Below are 24,337 nucleotides of genomic sequence, written 5' to 3' on the forward strand. Positions count from 1 at the left end.
GGAGCTAGTCAACTGGAGAACCTTGCTTTTAAAGTTTTCTGGAAATAATCACAATGAATTGTCTCTGAACTCATTTAGCCCATCATATCATTATTTATAACTTTCTGAAGGAGAAAAATTATGTATATTTTAACACACTAAGTATATGCTCCTATAATTCTTAGCATATATTTGGTCACTTTGGAATAACCTACCTCATATAAGTGTAGCATTTAAAGAAATAAGTTAAAACCTTACCGAGCTTTGACGATGTTGTTACATACATGTATGGCCTTGATCATGCTTTTACACAGAGTTACACAACTCTTTCGCCTCATTTTTCAGGCTGACAAACTCTGATGAATGCTAACTAGAAAATGCTCAACCGGTTGTAATACTGAGTGGTTTTATAATCAGTATCAGTGCATATGGCTTAACTGTGAGAACAAGAATAATGAAAAACAGTTCAGTAGGATAAAGGATACATTGCTCACCACTTCCCATAGCCCTGTCTACGTACAGTGATGAGACGTGGTGCTGAAAGATGAGGCTGTATGTCTTCATGAAGATAGCAGCATTATGAAGATTGAGCTATGGGTCGTTCCATCAGACTCAATCTTAAGTCAAGGACTCAGTATGCTGGCAACATGGGTCATTTTCTGCTTGGTTGTGATGAAGGACATTCTATAGCGCTCCTTTACTGTAGAGCTCAATTGCAATGTTTTAATTACATCTTCCCCACGAGTGATTTTGTATCTCTTTAAGTGTCGATGATGGCTATTAGAGCGTATTGTAAGAGCCTCCAAAGTAGCATCTTAGTTTTGCACTGAATAAGTACTGCTAATTGTGGTATGAAAATTCATTGACTGCGTCCACTTTTATTTAGCGTAACAAGGAAAGAGCGTTCTGGCACCTGCCCTTGCCTGAGGTGTCTTTGCATTTAATCTTTGAAATCTTTGAGCCGTGTTGCCCAGTTAGTTTTCAGTAGTTTGCTACAGTACCAAAAACATCTCAGACAGGCCATGGAAACACAACACATTTTTAACATCTACTCATGCAGTTTATAATTTGTTAATTTAATATAAGGTAAATATACAATTTAACAGTTTGGTTTTGTTTTTGTTTTTTTCATTTACCATTCTGCCGAGAAACCCTCATTTGCTGGTGATGAATGTGAAGTAAACAGCAGGCAGAGGACTGCAGGTGGACTCAAGCGGGGACTTCGGGTTCCAACACCGGATGTGGTGGTTTCTCTTTGTCTGTAGCTGCAGGCAAGTGCTGCTGGGTGCTCCTGATTGAAGCTGAGAGAGAGAGAGATCAAGCGGTAATCATGTAGACGTGATTAGCTGTCTAGATGTCTTTGGCATGCCAACTCCACTTTGAACATTTTATGTGAGGAGTAAGTAAGGGCAAAATTACCCCTTTGTTGCCTGTGTAATGTGTATGTCTCAGTTCGGTTATAGAAAAAGGCGTTATTTAGTTATATAGGCTAACGACTGACATGCAATATGATAGAACACATTATTAGTATATCACTTGCCCTTTGGAGATGTGGAACCAAGTTTATTTATTCTCTTTATATAAAAGGAGATATCGAAAAAACAATGAGAGTTGAATAGGAGATTCACAATTCTTTTTCTAGAACATAAGCCTTCTCTCCAGGATAGAAGAAAAAAACATGATACTAAGTATAAGCCTCTTTTAGTCAAATGACAATTCACAAACAGGCCACACTGATGTTAAACTGGTCTCTGACATCAGTGCGAACATGTTTAAGTGGACACAGGGGTTAAATCGGGTTAAACACACTGAGAAACGTTTTCTGAGGAGCTTTCAACATTCTGATGTAAGGGAGAGATGGGACATCCTTTCTGAAATAGAGGTAAATAAATAGATTGTTCATGCGCTGATGAACCAGAGAGCTGTGCAGCATGGAGATTAACTGTGCCTGCTGTCTCAAGAGGACCCACCAATGAGTCAGTTTCAGACGTCAGTCCCTTTCCCTGGTGGTTTTGAATCCTCATCGAGGGCAGCAACCTGTCTGTCTATTATGAGTTAATGACAAGTGCAGAGACATTCAGCTTAGACTGTGGGTGTTTAAATAACCTGGTGGGTATGTCAATATACGCCCATAACAAAACAATCACTTCCACACATTTTCCAAAGCGTTCTGGGTCTTGATCTCTGTCAGACTCATAAGACAGAGGAATCTGATAAGTGAGCCATCACTCAGATGACTGCACATGCTCAGTCCGTTTGATCTCTTCTGTATTCTTCCTCAGCAGTGACGAATCAGTATTCATCTCTGCTGTGGCACTGTGTCTCTGTTTATGGGATAACTACCCAAAACTGATCAAATTACCTGTTGCTCTTCAGTATACGTTTCGCTAGCTCATTATGCTAAAGCATGCAGTGTTTTCTCATGAATATGGAACTTGTTTTTCCAAGGCAATCTCTTCACTGTTATAATGGAGAAATGTTTTGTTCTCAAAGTGCTTTCGGACGTCGTGAACCTCACATCTGCGCTTTCCTTCCTGAGTCAGTCAACATCACTGAGATAATTAGGCCACAATAATGATAACTCTATGATCTTTAGTCTTCAATGGGCAATACATGCTGGTGGTGTGAAGCACTTGTACTGGTTTCTGTGGGGTTTTTCAGAGCATGGATTTGTAACATCCTCCTTAGGTTTCATCAAACATAAATGCATCAGAGAATTTATCATGTGCATCTAGTTTTTACATTTCTCAAGTCCAACATGAGTTTGTGAGCTGTCCAGCTGAACCTTGCACTGCGTGTGTGTGAGTGAGTCTCTGTGTGTGTGTGTGTGTGTGTGTGTGTGTGTGTGTGTGGACACTCAGAGTTATTTTTCATATGGGACTCATTTATTGCTGTCTCATGCAGAAAAGAGGGGTTTAAAAGTGTCTTGTGAGGCAGCATATTCTGGCAACAATTACTCGTTCTTATTAATTTCATGCCATGAGCAAGTTGCAAATTAAGCATATCTCCTATTTGCACAGTTTTAATGGCTGCTTTTAAGAGGGAGCAAACTAAAGGTCGAGTAAAAGATTAAAAAGGAGGCTGGGCAGAGCTGAGGGCTATTTTTCACAGATAGCTTGCCGTGGGACTCCACCGGTTTACACGCGCAGGTCAAGAGGCCGATTGACTGTAAATAGGACTGCAGATCTATGAACAGCACCATGGTAAAAGCCTATAATCGACCCTGTGTGTGTGTGTGTGTGTATGTGTGTGTACATATGTTTGTATGTGTGCATGTGTGTATCCGGGTGTGGCTGCGGGTGCATGTGCATGTGCGTGTGCGTGTACGGTGTGTGTGCATGTGTATGTGAATGTGTGTGTATGTCTGTGTATGTGTGGTGTGTGTTTGTGTTTGTGTACGTACATTTCTAATGCTGCAGTCCACTCTAATACGGCACTACTCAAGAGTCCATAGATCCAGACCTCACAGTCATTTATATGTAAATATGAGTTGGCGCAGATTTAACTTATGGCCTCTTCTCTTTTCCCCTTAAAGCACACACAATCATAAATAAAGGAATGAAAAATAAGCCCTGAGATTTTCAGAAGGTGGGCTGAAATAATGAGTTTAAGTGAGTGTGAGCGATAAGCCTCTAAGCCCCAGAATAATATTGTCTGTAAGTGTTCACTGCAGGCCATCTGTACCAGCCTGAAGAAGAGGTAACTTTTGAAGAACGTCGTGCTAATGACTCCATCAAGACACAGATCTGATATGAGCCTGGCTTAGAGCTATACCATGGTTCTTCACTCAGCCGAGTCTGCCGTGCAGAAGTGGGGATTCATGTCAGGGGTTAGAGCCCTGCAGAGCAGACAGACAGACTGACAGCCTCTTCTAATGGATAGAAATAGAAAGACAACACCAGTGAGCCATGATTCACAGACACACCAGTAAAGGTCATAGAGAAAAGTGGGATAAGCAGGGCCAGGAGCCAGAGGAACAAGAAAAGGTCAATATTACTCAATTTGCTCTAATCCTTTTAAATCTCTATGCCTCAAAAAAGTCTACATCTTCACATAGCCTTTACTGAGGATGTAAGATTAGATTTACTCTCTTGTTTATACTGCAGTGCAATAATGTTTATGTGCCAGGTGTCCGATAACAAATTTAAAGTCATTTGGCAAGTGCTGTCTTAACAGAGACCCATCTGATCAGTTGGAACATAATTTGTGTTACTTTCAGAAAAAAAAAAAATCCCATTCCAACGGATTTTCAGCAAACACTGTGCCTACACAAAAGCAAGAGTAAACAATGTTTTTCAGGTCTATCTGAGATTAAAAAGAAACAATGGGTGCTAAAACCCATGCAGGAATGTTCTGATTCTTTGTCAGGTTAAGCCAAGAGGAGTAAGGAGAATCGTATTTATGAGAGTAATAAAAGTAAAGACTACTATGAAGGCTTCAAGTTTCATTTGAAGGAGGCATTAAAATGATAAAACCTGACAGAGAAAGCAAGTTGCCTCGTAATGCGGTGACATTATGATGCTGGTGTTATGAGTGACTGGGCAGAGTTGGCCGACAAATGAAAATAGATATGCCTGGAGCTTCTGTACCTCGTGTCTGCTAATTCAAAGTGTATTTCTCTAGCTAAGACTTCTAGGAATCGTCAGAATGTGATCAACCAGATGGAGGCATGTTATGCCTAATTGTAAATACAGCACAATCAGCTAGTTTCTATGCAATTAAGTCTAACAGAACTAATTTGTGAAGTAACTGGCCATGTCTTGAAGGTAACTGAAAAGTGAATTTAAATATATCCCAAGGTAATTGTGGTTGATTTGGCTGTAGGTATTTATGATATAAATTCTGGGACTGTAGGCTTTAAAAGTTTGTTTTTTTCACTGTACGGAAGAAATGAACATATTTTATCTGCGCTAAACTAGAGACTTGCAGGTACCACCGAGTCATCCATGGCTAAGCCTATTACATAAAAGATTTACGTCACTCTTTCTCAATACCAAATGATTAAAGTAATCAGCTAGGGGACCAAATAATTCTTTCATACACACACACACACACACAAAATTGATCATCGTCTGCTTTTGTAACTGTCAGGTACAGTATGTGGTGTCCAATTGTACAGAGACGTTTCATTTTCCTGTCAGACTGACCAGAGAGAAGCAGCACATGACAGGTCATCGCATATCTTTCTTTTTTTTTTTTTTTTCGGTATGTGCCATGCACAGTGAGGCACTGCTGTCTGCAGCAGAAATTGAAAATCAAACAGATAGCCAACAGTGCTGATGCTGGAAGGGATGAGATTGAGTTAATTACCTCTGCCCTCTGTGCTTATTCTAGAGGAATTCAGCCTATTGTCACTCTGTCTCTGTCTGTTTCAGGGTACACTGCAATATAATAGTGTTTGCATTGCCTACTTTTCGCTATCCCCCCTTAACTCCATTAATTACTCCAATCAATCATTCTCTCACCCCCTGTTCTCTGACTCATGTATGTTTGCCTGCTTAGATAACAGAGCTTGGATTCTCATTATCTTTTACAGGTGAACCTTTGCAAGACACGTTGCAGCTCCCAAAACCCCCTGGGAAATACCTTGAGAATATTTTCAAAGCACTTTCCAGAAATGTACACATATAGCTCAGATATATTCAGTTAATTATGAATGTATTAGTGTTGTTCACATTTCCGGTCTTGTAGTCTTGCTCAGACAACCTGTCAGAGCAGCCTTGACTTATTAGTGTTGACTCTGGAATGCATGATTTTTGTAGTCTGGCTTCAATATTAACTTTAGTTCAATATGTGGATGGAAAACATGGTGGGTACAGCACTTATTCTGTTTGTTTATGAGCACATATATGAGACATTGTACAATTACCAGGTTATAAAATTACTATAGGCTATTACACAACAGCTAAAAGTTATCAAATTTCCAGGTGTTGGTCATGTTCATCTCACTCTTTGCACATATATAGACATAGCCTTGTCGCTGTTTGGAGACTGCCATTTTGAGTTAGGAACAGGTAGAGGCTCCTCAGAAATACGGTCATGTGCCGCTGCCACTGATGACTGAGCTGATTTCATTGTCTGTTAACTGAGATCAAATTTAATTATGTGGGAGAAAAGTGAAAGGTGACTTATACAAACAGATGGAATCCCTAGCCCGTTTTTACGATCATAGCACAAACGTCCTCACAGGCAGACCACAGACATATTATTTCTCAGACAATTTCTTTTTAATCACTTATAATGTAATGCAAATGTACAATCCCATTTTAAGAAATCAGAAAAAAAAATCAGTATATTTATGTTGTATGCAGATCTGGAATGAAAAGAAATGTGAGCTTTGAAGAATGAGAAAGGCAGCAGCTTCTTGTCAGCGCAGAAGAAAGGACAGCCTCTAAATGTGCTACATATGTAGTGATCTTCGTTATATGGAAGGACAGAGACAGATGACATGTGATGTGTGTAACGTACTTGGTGCGTTATGTGCATACTGGGCATCAGATAAGATAGTTGATTGCTGGCACTTAGCCACTGCATAGAGTGGAACTTTTAGCATCTCTCTCTCTCTCGCTCTCTTTCCGCTTTCCGCGAATTAAAACGGTTTGGTGCACCGATTTTGTTACATCTTTTGCATGACCTGGTAAATTCTAGCGTGGTACCTGTGCGAGAGTGATGGCAAAATAATGTCCAAATAAGAAAACGTGAAAGAAGAGGAGAAGAAAGAAGAATGAACAGGAATAATTCAAAGGCAAATTAAATAGTTCCTAATAAGTCAGAACTGCACGTGAGTGTATTTTGGTTACCAAGCAACATGTTTGCCCCACATGGCTGCGTCATTTCCTGTAGAGGGACGGTTTAGAGCGAGTCTGTACGCGATAGTCTATCCTCTTGGAAAGCTGGTGAGTGAGCGAATGATGATGAGCTCCTGCTCGTGTTACATCTACTTCTTCGTGCGGAGGTGCAGGTGGTGACTTTTAAAGTGGGAAGAAAACTGAATTCGGACCATTCTCTATTTTTCAAACGTCAGTAACGTCGTGTTTGCTGTATTTTTCATTTCTTGGACATGTTTGCGCAAAAAAAATAAGTTCACCAAGACTGTTAGACCGCTTCGAGTGGTTGCAGTTATAACACAGGACTAAGAAAGAACTTTAAACCGATATTGCGCTCATTATTTGTACTTGGTTTTCGTTCGCCCTTTTCCTATCGGAAAATTCAGCAGACACCTCAACTTTTACGGGATTGTTCGCAACCCATGGCACACTATTGTTTGGAGATATTGGAGAAGCAGCTCAGGCTACTTGACCCTTTTCGCAGGAAAACAAGACGCCACGGAAAGCTCATACTACTGGTGTGAAAACTGTTAATGTTAGATAAGACGATATATTTTCTTGTTTGAGCCACTACTCTATCGTTATTACTACTGCTGTCGTTTGGTTATATAGCCGACTCCGCGGGTGAATTTTGACGCATGAACTTGCTATATCTGTCATTCCACCTCTCAAGCGCTTTTCGTAATTTCAAATTGAAGTTGTGTAGTCTTGTATAAGTTGTGATGCTGAATATTTTCGAAGTTGGTTCAAGAACTGTTGTCTTCGTCACCAGTTTATCATTTAATTGGTTTCAAATTGAACAGTAATACTATATCAGAGCTAGGCTACTGTTCTGTTGCAGAGTCAGCATGGTGTTGCAAACACGAGAGCCGCGATGCCATATGTCGCCCCAAGGGTGCAGGTAGTCCAATGTTAATTTTTTTCTGTTTGCTTCAACGTGGCTCTGTGATCAAGACAGAGGTCTAGGATGAGCACAGATCTGGAGCGCATGTCACTGAACTCCTCCTCGGCTAGTTCAGTGGCGTCCAGCGCTCGCTCTTTGTCTGTTAATGTGAAAAAGCTTCACAACGCGCTCAACTTGCTGCTCAGTGACTTTGAGCGAGAGCAGTTTATCCACTGTCTTAATGTATACCATTCAAAACGCAACGTGTACGACCTGGTTCAGACGCTCAAAGTCATCCTGAATGCGCCCAGCAAACGCCAGCTTTTGCCCATGCTACGACTGGTCATTCCTCGTTCTGATCAGCTTTTGTTTGACCAGTACACTTCAGAGGGTCTCTACCTAAAATCGGATTTACTGGCAAGTAATGGCAGCCCCGAAACATCACGCAGCATTTCTAATGTGAGTCCAACTTCAGCAGGACATTTCCCAACCCTTCCCGCATCTCAAGCAACTCTACACGAGTCCCCTGATAGCGTCAGCACCAGCAGTGATGGGACAACGACACTGGTCCCTCTTCTGGGCAAAGACTTCCTTCATGAGCCCCCTGGGGAGCTACGACAGGTGACCCTCAAACGCCACAAAAGCAATGAAGGCTTGGGTTTTAGCATACGGGGCGGCTCCGAGCATGGGGTCGGGATCTATGTGTCACTGGTGGAACCGGGGTCATTGGCAGAGAAAGAAGGCCTGAGAGTCGGGGATCAGATTATGAAGGTCAACGATAAAGTGTTTGACCGGGTCACGCACGCAGAAGCAGTGAAGGTAGATTAATTGTTTATTACTACTGTTTGTGTTGTCGTTTGATTGTTTCCTTAAGAGGTGTTAATAGTTTTGGCGATGCAAATGGTGTGATAGCTGCTGCGCGCGTGCGTATAAAAACAGCGCAATTTTAATTCGCATTGAGCACGCACTACTGACTTTTATTGGGGCTCAGATGTTGGAGACATTTGCTCCAGTCTGCCCCTTTGACCCTATAGCGTTCAGTCCTAGGCTGCTTTTACGCAGCCCAAGGCTGAAACTGCCATCAAAAACATTCGAATGATTGTTCATTTCGGGTACGTTGATTTCAGACTGTAGTTCGGCGGCTGTTGGTAACATCTGTTTAAGAACCTGCCGTCTGAGCTTCTCGTTTATGTCGTTGAGTGAGATGGCTGTGTCTTGCCCATTTATTTTAGACCAACAATTATTTTTCCCCCAAAGTGCAAAAGTGCCCCTTCTCTGTTATACATGTTAGGTCATGAGATTGTAATTCGAGACAAAGAAGACTCGTGAATTTCTACATTCAACACGTCGAAATTCATAAGTCTTAATTTGAGGAGCTGTTAAACTATTCATAATAAAAAAGAAAAACGAGTCAGTTGCTCAGGAATGATAATTTTGCTCCATTGCCGAAAGAATGACGAACGCATCGCTTGTTATTTAAAAGAGACCTACACAATTCCATGAAAGAACGAGAGCTATCCATGGTGCTGAAATTCGTCATTCACTTTTAGCGAACGTTACCTGCTCTCAATTACCAAACACAGCATCTGTTGCAGCGAGAATGCCATTAGATGCCATCTATGCGTGTCAGGGGTGTATACCAAACTATGACTCCCTCAAAAGAGGAAAAATTGCATATATTGCCTAACAGCTACTGAAAAATGACCCTCCAAAATGACCCACAAAACAGATGCAGTACCAAAATGGTAAGTATATTTGGCTGCCAGATTGGTTTATGCAAGGGAGTCTGATGTCACCATTTCCAATCAAAGTTAAGCATCTGGTGGAAAGGAGATTAGTTGTCAGACACACATTGACAGAGCATTCATAACAACTTTCCAAACTTTGAATGTTCCTCTGTACTCTGACTGATAGGTTAAGACTTTACACTGAGACATTACTTTGGAAAGCATTCCTAACAGCAAGTGTTCACAAAATATCTGTGTGGTTTTGCCAGAGGCAAGCATACACTTGCAGTCATCTACTCCTATACTTATTTGTGCAGAAGTGCAGGGGTGTGACAAGAGAACGGACGTAAATCTCTGGGCTCACAGTGATGGTGAGATGGAAGGAGGTGGGGCTTAGTCTAGGGCAAAGCTTCCCAGTTAACCATATTGATCAGCGTGTTCTAATGGAGTGGGCTGTAGCTCTGAAGATGACCTTCCTCTTGGCTGGGCACAGCAGCCCTCTTAATGTTAACACAGAGAGCTGATGGAGGCACATCTGGGCCTGAGAAGGCGGAGGCACACGAAGAGAAGAGAAGATTAAATAGCTGGCATGAGTAGCAGAGCCTGGCTGGCTAAAGACCCTGCAACACAGTCCAAGATAGCCTACGAGGAAACAGTGTCAGGGGAGGGCAGTATACTGAGATGCAGCACTATGTTCCCTCTCTCTCTCATTTGGATGTCTTATTGAACGCTGTTCAAGTTAACCATCTTTACCTCATTCAAGAGGTGACTCACTTTGATTTTCTTTCAAAGTGCTGTGTGTTGAAGTCCATAGGGGTTTCAGGAGTGATACCTGCTAGTGACATTAACAGTGTGATGAAGTCCAGTGTTTTAGGATGTGATGACTTTATACATATCTTATATCTGTGTTTGTGGAGGGTGTGTCAGGTTGACAGGACGGTGCACTTAAGTCAGGCCTACTTTAATCTCATCCTCCTTCTCTGTCTTTAGGGACCTGGGGTTATGATAAGGACAGATTGCCTGCACTATAGGCTGCTGTCATAGGGAAGCTATAATGAGAGTTTGCAGTGCCCTTTGGCAGCTCATGATGGGTAGGCCAATCTACCGGGTCCCCAGTGTCAACCCCCATGTATCTCATACACATGATAAATGACTGTACCTTACTTTTCTTCTCATTCCTAAAGCAAAGCCAAGCGCCAGACTCACTTTGAACACAGTCTACACCCATTTTATCTTTCCTAAAAGAAAAACCCTCCTCATGTTCTCTGAGACATGGGAATTCAGCACACATGTAATGATTGAGAAATTATTGTGACATACAATTTTGATTTTCAGTATGAAATTATATTTTTTTTCTGGACCCAAAGTAAAATATATTGGTCTGAACAGTGTGTGGGAACTATGGTTTACAGAGGTGGCTGCAGGCTATTGAGTATGTATTTCGCAGTGACTTACACAACCATACAGTCTTTCACTATTCACTGAAGTTCCAGGAGAGCTTCATGGTTATGCTTGAGCTGGTCTTGGTTTCTTGCTCCATCTCCTTTGTAATTACAACCTAAATAATTCATAAAATGTTTTTAATTAAATGCAGTGAAGCCCAAAGGAAGCTAATTCTTCTTGCCTTTGTTGTTCTCACACTAAGAGCAAATTCATTTGAAAAACATTTACCAGTGTTTGGGGAACCAGAAACAGAAACAGAAAAGAAAATAAGTCAAATCCTCTTTTGCGATTCCAGTGTCTAGTCTTTAAATCTAAGAAAGATGCTTCCATACTTCCATACTGGTGTGTACCTCCAAGAGGTTTTAGCCCTGTTGATAACTTAGCCAGAAAATTCTCTCTCTACCTTCTTTCTCCACCCCCTCCCCCCTCTCTCTCCCTCTCTCCCCCCAGCTCTCTCTCTCTCTCTCTTTCTCTCTTTCTCTCCCAGCTCTCTGTAGGTCTCCCCATAAAAGCAGGATTTGAAAGTCACGTCTCCAGCCTTTTCTCTGCTTACTTGTCACTTTCTCAGGGCTTTGTGTCAGTACTGCTGAGCTCTTACCCCCTTCAGAGCTTTTTAAAGTGAATATTACTGCACAGTCAGAGTAAGTCTCTCCTGGGCTGAGCCAATACAATCTGCCAAAAACCTAACTGGTGTGATGACCTAGGCCTAATTAGTTTACAGTGGACTAAAGGAATTCTGTACTTGTGGTCTTTTGGCTTCTGATTCACCACCTGGGTTCTGTTTGATTGAGATGTTAATGTTGTTGTTGTTGTTTGTTTGTCTGAGATGATATGTTTTGCATTTGCGTATTAAAGATGTTGTTAAATGCATGTAGGGCCATTAGTGGCATTGCATCTTTATGGTGGTAGAGAGGATTAACCCTCAAGCATTTAAGCTTGAACTGTTTACATGGTCAGCTGTGGATTATTGACCATGGATTTAATGCTCTGCACTCTGTCCGGTCTCATGCTTTGACTATGATACACTAACCCATTGTCTTGATGTGCCACAGATGTCGTATTGGTGGCCTCTCTAACTGTCCACAATAACTTAGTGAGTGTATGAAGTTTGTGTTTCATGGCTCTTCACAAAGCCATATTGGATGGGAGGTGACAGGCGCCAAGGAAACAACTGTATAATGTGGAGCAGAGTGGTTTTGCATGTCACTCAATCACAGCCGCTTCTGCCATACAAACAGCTTAGGTGAAGGAATGTCTCTCTTTCCCTAAGTCTTTCTCTCCCTCTCTCTCTCTTTCATACACACTTACACACACACACACACACTGAGCTGCATTATCCAGAGAGAATAAGGCAGGACCACCCTGTCTTGTGTGCTGATAATCCACTCTTTCCTCCTTGCAGCAGAGACAACAGAAAAAACAGAGACAAGAAAGGGATGAGAGAAGTGATTGGCTTGTCTGGCTTTTGTGGTGTATCGCCATGAAACACACCATGTGAAAATCCCACTGCTTTGAAACAAACAAACAAACAAGCAAACAAAGAAAGACAAGAAGCAGAAAAGAAAGGCTTAACAGTTGTTACATAAGCCTATAGAGAGAGTGCAGATTTGAATAATCTATTATTAAAAAATATCCACTTCTGTCGTGTCTCTTAAATAAGTTTGGAAGGCAAACATGGATAACAACACAGTAAAAATGTTGCATATAAACAAGCATGTGAATTTTTTTTAGACTTCTATAAATTCAACGTTCCACAGCTAGCAGTGGACATTTTAATAAGTAGTGATAATCGTGCTGTCGCAAAAATAGAATTCTGACTTGATTCACTTTTAGACGTTCAATTTGTTGTGTCTAAGATTAGATTCAGCATACTGATCTGCTTAAGCAAGTACAACATGAATTAGTAACTAAACCAAGCTGTTGACTGTTAATAAATTCTTCTGCTACAGTCGGGAGGGCTGTGCAGAATCATGAAGCTTGTTGTCTAAGCATCAGACTTCACACCTCCGTCTCCATAAAAGACCCACTAGGGTAATTTGATACGGCTCAGTTGCCTATCGTGACCTGCCCCTCCTCATCCCACCCACCCATTGTCTGCTGTTTGTGTCCATGCCATCTGTTGCACACAGCAGTATCTGCTGAATGACCAGCCACTCACAGATAGAGAGTGGGTGGAGGGTGAATAAGCTGAGAGAATAGTTTTTTTTTCACTCATCAAGACTCTCTGGTGCTGTATACTTGCATCTCTAATGAGTCAGTGCAGTATTGATGAAAGTGCATGCTCTCTCTCGAAGTGACCAATCCCAGTCTTCCATCTACCTAAGTCCTCTGACTGGCTGTTCTCCTGATCAGAGACTCTTAGTTGTAAATAATTAAATAGACACGGCACCGTGCCTCATTGTTGGCACCAGTACTGTTAGAGCAAGTGACAAGCTACAGAGAGAAAGAGAGAGACAGAGAGAGAGAGAGAAAAGAGAGAGAAAGAGAAAAGAGAGAGAGAGATAAGTTTAGATTTTTTGTCTTCACTGGTCTCTTTTTTTGGTTTATGAAGCTCTCATCACTTATTTGTTCATTTCACAACAGCTGTTTGCATGGACTTACTCTTTCTCTCTATCACTCTTCTCATAGCCCTCCTTCCCCCTCCTCTCTTCTCCTGTCTTGATTAGACTGCGGGTTACCGGCTTGTATGCTTTGAATGCAAAATCTCCTCCATCACGCTACAGAGGGAGTCATCTGCCTTTGTTCACAGGGGACTTTAAAACATACATCTATACATAAAACACACACACACACATCTATACATTAATAAACATGCCTAAATGCACACCCGCAATTTGGCGCCCTTCTCCTCTCATGTGTAATATTTATAGAAAGTATATTGATTGGACTAACGTTCTCTTTGACATGCACAAAGAGCCCTGAGCAATGGACGCTTCACGTGTGAAAACATGAAAACATGGACACAACTGAAATTGTCTGGGTATATATCTCAGAACTACCTCACAAACATCTCACCAAGGAAAAAAAGAGAAGTTGCATTGACTATATTCATACTATATTCAGTTTTTCAGAAGGAGTAGAGGTGTGCTCCTAGATTGGAATCAATTCATTTTAGACAAAGCTTGGGCTAAACTCAAAATGATAATGACTTCTACACTGGTATGAACGCAGCTGTCACACTCCTTTCTCCTTCATTGGGTCCCTAAAGTCAGCTGTCTACAGTTTTGTATTATGACCTTCCAACTTGTCAAAATGTGTGTGTGTGTGTGTGTTATGCCTGTCTGAGGTGCACTGAGGGAATGATTCAGTGCTGTTTAAGTTTAAATGGGAACTCATCTAAAGCTGAACTATCTTGATGGATGCTGCTCTTTGTATGCCCCAACTCAAGAGCACAGGGGTCAATACATTGTTTGTATCTATAGCCCCCCCCCCCCCCCCCCAACTTGTGCCCACATTCTCTTTTATTCTCTGGCTTTGAGCTTGTGTCGATAATTGACCTCAGCAATTCTGCAATTTATTGCTGTGCCTGTTACTTATTTATTTTTTTTATCCCATGTTTTATAATAGCATCTGTCTGTTGGTCATTCGCCTCAATATTTTGCTATGGACTGTGTGTGTGTGTGTGTGTGTGTGCTTTCATATTTTTTTTAAATGCTCTCAGATCTGTGTTTTGATCTCAGACCTTTGTGAATTAGGGACAATCTATATTTTTGCCTTGTGCAAGCTAGCTTTTTGATGGGCTCTTTTCATGGCTGGCACGTTTCATGGGCCGCTGAGGATAATTGGGTCTTGCTGAGTTTGTCCCCGTTATGCAGGATGACGGCCACTAAGCCATGCCAAGTACCCTCCAGTGCCATAGAGCCCTGGTATCTCACCATAGTGCCCAGTCAACAAACACACGCTGTTCAAATTAAAGGACAATTCTATTTGGGGCGTAGAAACAAAACTACAGTCTATTTTGAAATGAAGCCCTCGGGATGACCTTCGATGAGGGAGGGATATTGACAAAGGTACAACTGCAGAGAAGCACAACAGGATGAAATTGAAGGAGGCATCTCCCTTGAGCAGAATTACCACTGATTTAGGGTCTCTAGTACAAGGACGGGTCTCCTCAGTGTGTAGATGAATATGTATGTGTGTGTGTGTGCGCGTGTGTGTGTGTGTGTGTGCGTGTTCGTGCACATGTATGTGCTCAGTTCAAATGCCTGATTTTTTTCAAAATCCTTTATACTCATGTTCTAGCCATGTCTCTGCTAAAGTCATTTCCTTTAGATAAAGGGGCCTTTACCTTAATGTTCACATTGTGAACGGAGCCTTAGCTTTGTAAATTGATGTTCACTTTTGAAACTCTATTCTTTTGCAGTAGTAGAGTATTTATTAAATTACTGTTTATTCAAATGGTCGGTAATTGCTTTTACCATTATTTTATTTACATTTTTGTGGTATTGGAGAGTATCCAGAACGGTAATATCATCACGGCTGTTGAGTGTGATTGGTTCCCATAAAAAATAGAGAATATAAAGTACATTTGTATTCATACAGGGTACACAGTATACACTGTGTAGAAACAGTGGGGTTAGATAGGACACAAAGGATAGCGGAGAAGATTAAAACCATCCTCTAGTGATGATATGTTTTCAAGGTGACTCAATCTAATATTACTAACACATCCCATGGCAGAATTGATATGGAGACTAGATCGAAAAGACCTCACTGGTTTAGGAGCAATACAGTGATATTAATTCACTAGAGAAGCATGTAGGGTTACCAAAGGGGCTCCATGTTTCATTATAAGTTTCCGTGCGTTTTGGATTATGGTACTACTGGATGATGGAAGCTGCCATAGAGGAGATCCAGGGTCAGCCAGGTCGTGGTAATTGATTCTGTTTGAAGATTTATTTTTTCCGAGAATATGTGAGAGGGAGCCGTTGTTTCGTGATGTGGTGTCTGTGTTATGGATCAGCACTGAGCAGATGGCTTCAATGTCAGAGAGAAAGAGAAATTCTAAGGACGCGTACCCACCAAGAACAGTACAGTGGAAATGATTAGTTTCCTGTGGACTCTTGCCAGCGTGGTCGATTGCTTGGACACGCTCATTTCATCTGGACATGGCCATATAGCACAGTCACGAGTCATGGAAAATTTAAACATCTGTGAAATGTTCAGTCTCTCCTGAGACATGTCGTCTTCTGATTGAAGGTGAAGATAATGAGATGCCTGTGAGTTTGATAGGTGGGGTAATTGCCCTGTCAGTCATCATCAGTGTCAGACATACTCAACACTCATAAATGGGATGAGGAGCAGTAGGAGACAACACCGCTGGTAAGGGCTCATTGTGAACATTAGATAGATTGCACACCTATAGCCCCTGTGGCCTTTAAGGTTCGTTTCGCTCACCTCCCTTTCAAACACAACAACAAAAACAAATTCATTTTGAAGTGTTTTTATGGAAGCACATGGAACCATGACTAGAACATGGTCTGTGTGTCAGATAGCATCGTGGTGAAAATTGTCTGGCCCTTGACAAAGTGACAAACCCCCTCCCGCTGTGTGTTCTTATGCTGTTACAAATTAATTAATGTAACGAGGCACAGAAATCTGTTGCTGAGATGAAGCAACTAATTCTGCATCTTGTATTCCATTTGGCAAAGTCATTGCTATATAATGAATTTAGCATCCAAATTTCTTGCTTGTTATGCTTAGTGAGCCAATTGCCAATAAAATCGACCTCTCTTCCAATACTGAACTTCAAAGACTCTACTTCTAATTCGCATTCTCATTTTTGTCAGACCACCTCTAGGCATGGTCAAGAAGCATCTGAATATCACTGCAACATAAGTGAAACTGGATGTGGATCCAGCCCCCTCTCCTCTGCCCCAGTGTGGGGCTAAAGAGACTTATGCTTTATAAAATCATTCCTGAAGAGTATCCCTAACTGACAATTTGGAAACCTAACACATGAGCAATACCAGATTTTTCTGGGTCTTAACATTCAATATTTTTCCTGAGAGCCTCTGAGTACTTTAACTTGATGTTTGGGACTTTGAAGTTTGAGTTGTAATGTATGTTTTAAGAGCAGTTCTGTACTGATATAAAAAAACATCACATAAAAAATATAACAGCAAAAGCAATAGCAACATCGTGGTCTTATTCAACCCTTCCACACAGAGGCTCCATTCTGTCTCTGGTAAGATAGCTTCCTAGCAAGGTGGCCGCATTTTTAATGCAGATCCTGTCCTGGTCTCAGCTGCCCATTAACCTGCCTGAGTGCTGCTGTCTGAGAGGAGGGGTCCAGACTGCCCAGCCTGCCATGGAAGTCTTAGCAAGGACCTGAGTCAGAGGACACACACACACACACTCACACACACATACACACAGCAGGTCCCTGAAGCACAGTGGCAGTGAATAGTGTTTCTACCCTCAGTATTATGAACAGTGTGTGGCTGCTAACGTCTCTTACAGTAAACTCAAGCATGGTGAGCAGTAATGTTTCACAAAGATGTACTGGTTTCCTTCCCCTTGATAAAACTTAACCATGGAGATTTCCTGTTGTCTTTTTGTCCCCTCTTTTTCTGTTTCAAAAGGTCTTGGAGCTATGGTAGTTTTGAAACCAGATATTTGCTTTGACTGTGTTGTGTGTAAAGCTCTCTTGGGCTGGTCTGGGTCAATACATCAACCCCTTCTGATTTTGAAAAGTTCAGTAACATGTTGTTACTGCTTGATCCAAGCCTAGGAGGTGACATGTGATTACAATGACATTTGACTGAAAGTCTACATATATAGTACTTCACTGTGCAGTCAACCTGCATTATAAGACTGCATGTGCCTTTGTATGTGACCTGACATTCTATGAAAAAAATCATGATATTATATATAGTTATGAGAAGTGGTCTAATAATCAGTTAAACCCCAGCTATATATTGCATACACTTTTGTTCAAGCTCTGAGAAACTGTTTTTAGATGCCAATTCTGATTTATGTTCCTTGAAATGATGTGTTATGCGTGTGCTACATAATACCTGCGTTAAGCAGTAGCTTCTAAAGTAATCTGTTAGACCATTGATGGTAGTTTGATGGTGTCTTGATGAAGGTCATAGAGGTGTAAGTGCTTTCATAAGGAAGCTGTCAAGAGATCAGAGTGCTTCAGTCCAATGGCTTCTCCCCTGTTATAATTAAAGCCATAGTTACAGTTCTTTCTTTCTTTCTTTCTTTCTTTCTTTCTTTCTTTCTCTACCCCCTACCCCACCCCCCACCCCCACTCCGCTCATCTTTAGAGAACGCACACATGCTTCGGTAATGGCTATTAGGCATCTCCGAGGTGATAATGGCTATTCATCATCAGAAAACATTCAGCCTGTTCTGAGCTGGCATGGAGAGGACACATATAAGAAACATCCACTGCTTTGTTCACAGCACAAGCTGCTGACGTGATATCACGGCACATATGCTTTCAACCCACACTTTACATCTCTGTACTGCTCACTAGCACATTACATACTGTCTGTGTATAGTATTTGATAAGATTTAAAGGATGCTCCCCTGACTAAATATGTATGTCTGTTTTCTGAGACACTCTTTCATTTCTGGGAGGTGAAATCAGAATGCTTTTTCCAAATGATGGCCTTCATGGATCAACATTGTGACGTTACTTTCCTGAGGGGAAATGAAAGGTGCCGTGTGGCAGGAGGCAGGTGGACAAATACACTGCTTTATCAGATCAACCAGACCTCATAAATAATACCTCAGGCAGGACAAGTAACAAAAAAACAGTAAAAAGACAAAAACTGAAAAGATAGAAGATGAGGCATTTTCTTGGGAGGCTGGTAACTCTGACATTGACAGAGCTGCATCTCCCCACCTGCTGTAAATCTGCTTTGTATGTCATCAGGCACAGCAAACGCCTCCAAGGCCGGGAGGAAGGTAAAGAGGGGGTGATGGATGGGTAGAATATAGGGGAATGGAGGGAGAGAGGGGAACGAGAGAGAGCGCTGTCAGCACTGACCCGCCAGCTGCATCAGACAAGGATGAATCAGATAAAGGAGTGAAGGTGGAGTGACAGAACGCTGATGAGAGCGGGATGAGAGAGGGGAAGATTGTGACAGATGCAGAGGAAAGGGCAAATGAAGCTACTTGCAAGTTTTTTTTGTTTGTTTGTTTGTTTGTTTGTCTTGACATATGGGGATGGCAATTCGAAAATCTTTTCTTGCTTACAGATAAATATGTGTTTAACGTAGCTGTGTCCGTTCAAGGTGATTTTTAAATGTGACGCTTTGAATCAGCACTGGCATGTTTAAATTTGATCTCTTATCTTATACACCAGTAATACACGCGTTTGGGAAGATTGAATAAGAAAGTATAAAAAAAAAAAAGGATATCTTTTTCTCAGAGGACAGCAAGCAAACTCTTCCTTTGATGCACGGTTGTGGCTGCCTCCTCTGATAACAAGAGCACCAGGCTGTCTGTTACACAACCTGAGAGTGTAGTGCATGCTGGGATGGTGTTTCAGTGGGGGTTAAGAGGCACTCCGAGCCACCTTGCTACTGTGTGAAGGGCCCTGTGGAACAATGGAAATATCCACAGCATGGGCCACCAGGTGCTCCCCACAGCTGCCTCTTATACAAGGGCACAGAGAGAGAGAGAGAGAGAGCAAGAGGAAAAAAGGAGGGAAGGGAGGGGATGGATGGTGAGACGTAGAGGAAGCTTTTAAAATGACATCCCACACAATCTGTCATCTGTTTTTTTTTTTTTTTTTTTTTTCTTCTCCTCTCCTCTGGCTGGCTTTGATGAAACGCTGGTGGATTTTTAGTTAATTAAACGGGATTACGAACAACCCAGGGATCAGTCTGCTCATTTATTCTCTCTCTCTCTCTCTCTCTCTCTCTCTCTCTCTCTCTCTCTCTTTCCTTCCTCCTTATTTTCTGTCCGTTGCATCTCCCATCTATTGAGGTGCCTTAATGTAACAGAGGTTGCCTCCGTATCCCTTTTGTCTCTCAGAGAGGGGTAGGAGCTTCGCTCTGTTTGTTCTTTATAGCCGTAAGGTGGTGCTTAAGGCAGTGCAATGCAGCATTTTGGGTGACACAGTTTGGCTCTGAGTTCACAGGAAGCGGTAATGTCCCTCAGCTAATCAGCTTAACTATCTCAGGCCAGACACTAATGACATTCACTCAGCTCACCTAACTTGTTTCCACTGTTGTTGTTCCTTATTCTTCTGTAAATACTTGGAGGCTTGCTCTGTTTTTCCCCCCTGTAAATGTTCTGTTACTCAAATCAGTGGGGTTTTTTTTTACAGTAAGAGTAAATTACACTGTTGTATTGGTGGATTTTATGGTGAACTGCCCTAATCTTTGAGACTGAGTTTTAAAAACATTCTCTTTTTCTGTTTAGCCAGTCATCATTTAATCAACACTGAAGGAAATCACAAAATGTTCTCTGTGCAACCGCCAGCTAAGGCTCCAGACTTGTCTCATATGACGTACCAGCTCTGCAATTTGAAAAATTGTGGTTATTTTGATCTTTATCCTACAAAAATAGTTACATTACCAAACAGAGAGGGAGAGGGAGAGAGAGAGATAGAGATAGAGAGAGACAGAGTCATTGATGGGGAGAGAATTATCTTTTTGGCTTCCCACAGTGACAACTGAACTTTTCAGTGCATAATGTCCTTCTTCCTCTTTGTTCCTGTCTGCTTCTATAAATAGCTTCCTCCTCCTCCCTGCTGTGGCCATAGTGTGTGTGTAGAGGGCCTGGGCGCCGGCCACTTAACCTCTCTGAACTTCCTTTGTTTATTGAGCATAGTGGCACTCAAATGCACTCTCTGCTACCCTTGTTCAATCCATCCACCCAACCATGGCTTATTTTATACTTCCGGTCTGCAGTAATTATTGGCAAACAGCATTGCTGTATGGGATGTAAGAGTGGGCAAAATTAAAGCTGGGTTTGACAGGACTACTACACTCTTAAGTCTGTGTTCTCTGTCCTCAGCCCTCGCATGAGCATTGAAGATTTTCTTGCTCCTGTGACAAGTTTGTAAATGTACCGGCATGAGAGGCACTTGAGAAAAATAAGTGGTTTCAGCAAAGAGATTCAGTAAAGTGACAGAACTTATTCAGGAAAAATAAGATGCACTTATAGCTGTGTGCTTTGAATGTATGAATGAAATTTTTATCAGTCAGATTTGGATGCTGCACTCCAACAAATAATTCCCTCTTAAATGGGACAGCCTTTGGGGTCACAGATGATCGATGTTGCCAGCAGAGTAGTGTGTCTGCAACTCCCGTGTTAATACTAGCCACCAGTGTATGTTGTAATGGATTAGGGGGTGGAGGAGTGAAGGCCATAAAATCATCAGCAACACCTCCAATGCCCTCCCAGTAAATTATTGGATTACTGAGCCCAACCCAGTGCAAGGCCTTGAACTTCTCATTAATTCTTCCAACACTGGCTATCATTCATTGTCCACATCATATGGTCTCGGTGTAATAAATTTACCAAGGATAATTAAGATGCCTAATGCCTCATTATGCAAAGAAACCGAATGTATTGATTGGTTGGTTTAGCTATCACTCCTCTCTTAGAGGACTGGCATTTGTTGATTTGCGTTAGTTATAACTTGGGCTCTTTGGCTTCCCTGTGGATTCATCAGATAGGTGTTGGATCAGCCAGTGACCTTTTTCCATTTACTGCAATTTAGTTGGAGTGGGGAATAGGAAAAAAGGGTCAGAAATAATGACACAATGTGCAGTCCCGGATTGGTTGTGTCAGCAATATCAAAAAAGCAAAGGAGAAATGGCCTCTAAACAAGTATTGATTCATTTCCTAAAGGGGTCAGCGCTTGCTCTTCCATACTTTGTAGTTATAGCAACACTGCGGTGTCCTAGCGATGCAGAGTTTCGATTAACATGGACTTCTGGTTCAGAACCATTTAAATGGATTCAAGCCTATTTCCTGTCATGTGATTTGCTAGTTCATCAGACCCTAATTTATTAATATATTATTATACTGTTACATTGAACTCGTTACTACATACTCCTCTCCTCTGTTCTCAACAATAAGCAGCACTCCTCCATCAGTCCATGACAAATTATTGCTTTCTTGAATTTTTCAAGAAACTATAAAATCCCTCTCCCTATAGTCCCCCTAAGAGAGGCACTAGAAGGTGCTGTGGTTAACAAAGTTCCCTTTAACGTTCCGACCTGATGACCAGTGATCAGTCAGCAAGTGTTTGTTTCACTTAAAGACTGGGCAGGACCTAAATCCAGAGCTGTGGCTATGTCATGCCATCCCTCATGTGACAGTTTATGTGGGTGCATGGTTACAGTGAACAGACCAACCCACAGAAGGGAAGGAGGACGGGAAATACGCAAGACGCTTTTAGCGACTAGGGTCAAGACACGCACCTTCTGCAAGTTAATGCACTCTTAGATAATCCGGCGGAAGGCTTTTTTTCCCCCCCTGTATCATCTTTGTCAGTTTTGTTGACCTGTACCTTTTTGGACAACTCCCTCTCAAATGTCTCAAGTGGTTGGTTGATTTATCTTTGAGACGGATTTAATGTTAAAGTCATGCGCTATGCATTGTGAATAATGTATGAGCAGCAGCACGTAAATGGATTTTTATAATAAAGAGATATGTTGTACTGGGTCAGTTCCTTTGCCCATCACTGTCATGCCTTTGACAGTCATGCACTTTCCTTTACCACTGCGGTGGAGATGCAGCTACGTCCTCTCCCAGCGTTCACATCTGACATCTGTCCTGTGCTACTGAAGTAAAAGATCCAGAAATAATTTAGTCATTAACTAATTAAACAATTTGATTACATTATATCCTGTCTTGAGTCAGCAACCTATTTGTGTGTGTACTGAGGTTGGTTACCAGAGAATTTAGAGGCCGCAAAGAGTTGGAGGTCACAATGGTCAAACAGATACAAGTGTAGAACAAATGTGAATGCATCTGTTTTGCCTCGACAGCTTAAGTAGTACTCGTTGAAAATCACTGAGGAGCATGCCTTTTGGATGATCAGATGTGGAATGTTGGTATTTCTCTTTTAGCAATAGCTATACTGATAAACTGGACCTCTGTTGATCACTTTGATTGATCGTATAATTGAACCACTGCTAGAGGGATAGTGACATATAATTGTAGAACTTATGTCCCACCCCTCCTCTCTCTCTCTCTCTCTCTCTCTCCTCTCTCTCCCACCTTCCTCTCTCTCTTTCTCTCTCCTCTCTTCTCTCTCTTCTCCCTTTCTCCCTCTCCCTCTCTCTCTTCTCCCTCTCTCTTCCTTTTGCCAATGACACAGTGAGTTCTGAGCTGAATTGATCTGTTGGTGACTCACCTGAATTGGCCTTAGGTGCCAAAACCAAATGTATGTAGGGTGGTTTATTAGAATGTGTCTGATTCAGCTAGAGAAGAGGACAACACCTGCAAGCCATATATAAATGAATCCGAGGACAGTTTTGTTTTATGCACTTATGCGTGGTTCTTGGAATGTGTGTGTTATGAATGTGAGTTAAGGGTAAAACTTGAGCAGCTTACTTCTTGCATAATTGAATTAGTTGTCACTGATTCACCACAGACCAAGGTCATTATGCAACTTGTCTGGTGATCTGCGTGTGGTTCAACATGTGTGTATTGGTGTGTATGCGCACGTGCGAGGGTGCACTGGAATCTAAGTGAGCAGTTAGCTCTTGTCTAATTGAATTTAACTGATATTGCTGGGAATGAAATTGAATTCCCTGTGTGTGAACTGGTGCTGATATGACACGAGGTGATGTGTTCCTGCATGTGATTCAGATGTGTCCTTTCCCTTGTCTCCGCTCTTTGGGCTGTGATGTACTTCAGCCATAATTGGTCTCATTTGAAAAGGCCAGGAGTGACATTGACAAGCCTCTAATGAAGTAGTCTGGACAGGACACATAGGCCGGTCTCATTGTCCTATGACCGCAAGGAGCATCACCATGGAATTCAGGACTATTAACAAACACAACATCACAGGTACTCATGTTTTTATGTGTCTGATTAGGCATCATATATTCTGTGCATGATCGTTAATATTCCACATGCGTCATGTGTGTTCACATTTTGTGACTGGCGGAAGGTTAGTGAGAAATTAAACTAAATGGGTATTATGAAGTGACATGTGAAAAGAAATGTCTTAGCTGGATACAAAATGACTCTCTGACCATCTAACTACAAAATCTTTTTGTATGACACTCTTCTGTAAACATCCTGCCTCTCTCTCTCTCTCTTACTCTCTCTCTCTCTCTCTTACACAGTCTCTTTCACTCTCTCAAATGGAGAGAGGATTATGAATTGCGCAAAATTTGATAGTGTGGAACAGTTTTTTCTACATGAATGAAAAGGAATTAGTGAATCCATCTGAGAATGAAGTAATGAGAAATCTGGTTGGACTTAAGTCCAACATGGAGAAATAGCCACTATTTTTCATAACTTTGCCTAGAGCCTTAGGGAAAGCACAG

The 24,337-nt window shown here is 41.7% G+C and overlaps 1 protein-coding gene across 1 annotated transcript in view; it reads left to right on the forward strand.

Annotated features, from left to right (window-relative positions):
* The first annotated feature begins 7,773 nt into the window (after nt 1-7,773).
* The window catches only part of whrna (whirlin a), a 57,377-nt gene continuing 40,813 nt past the window's right edge, over nt 7,774-24,337 (forward strand). Inside the window, exon 1 of the mRNA XM_030769446.1 lies at nt 7,774-8,508. Within this exon, the coding sequence (XP_030625306.1) occupies nt 7,774-8,508 (735 nt within the window). The remainder of the gene's footprint in view (nt 8,509-24,337) is intronic.

Source organism: Chanos chanos, chromosome 3 (assembly GCF_902362185.1).
Source record: "Chanos chanos chromosome 3, fChaCha1.1, whole genome shotgun sequence".
NCBI classification, from domain to species: Eukaryota; Metazoa; Chordata; class Actinopteri; order Gonorynchiformes; family Chanidae; genus Chanos; species Chanos chanos.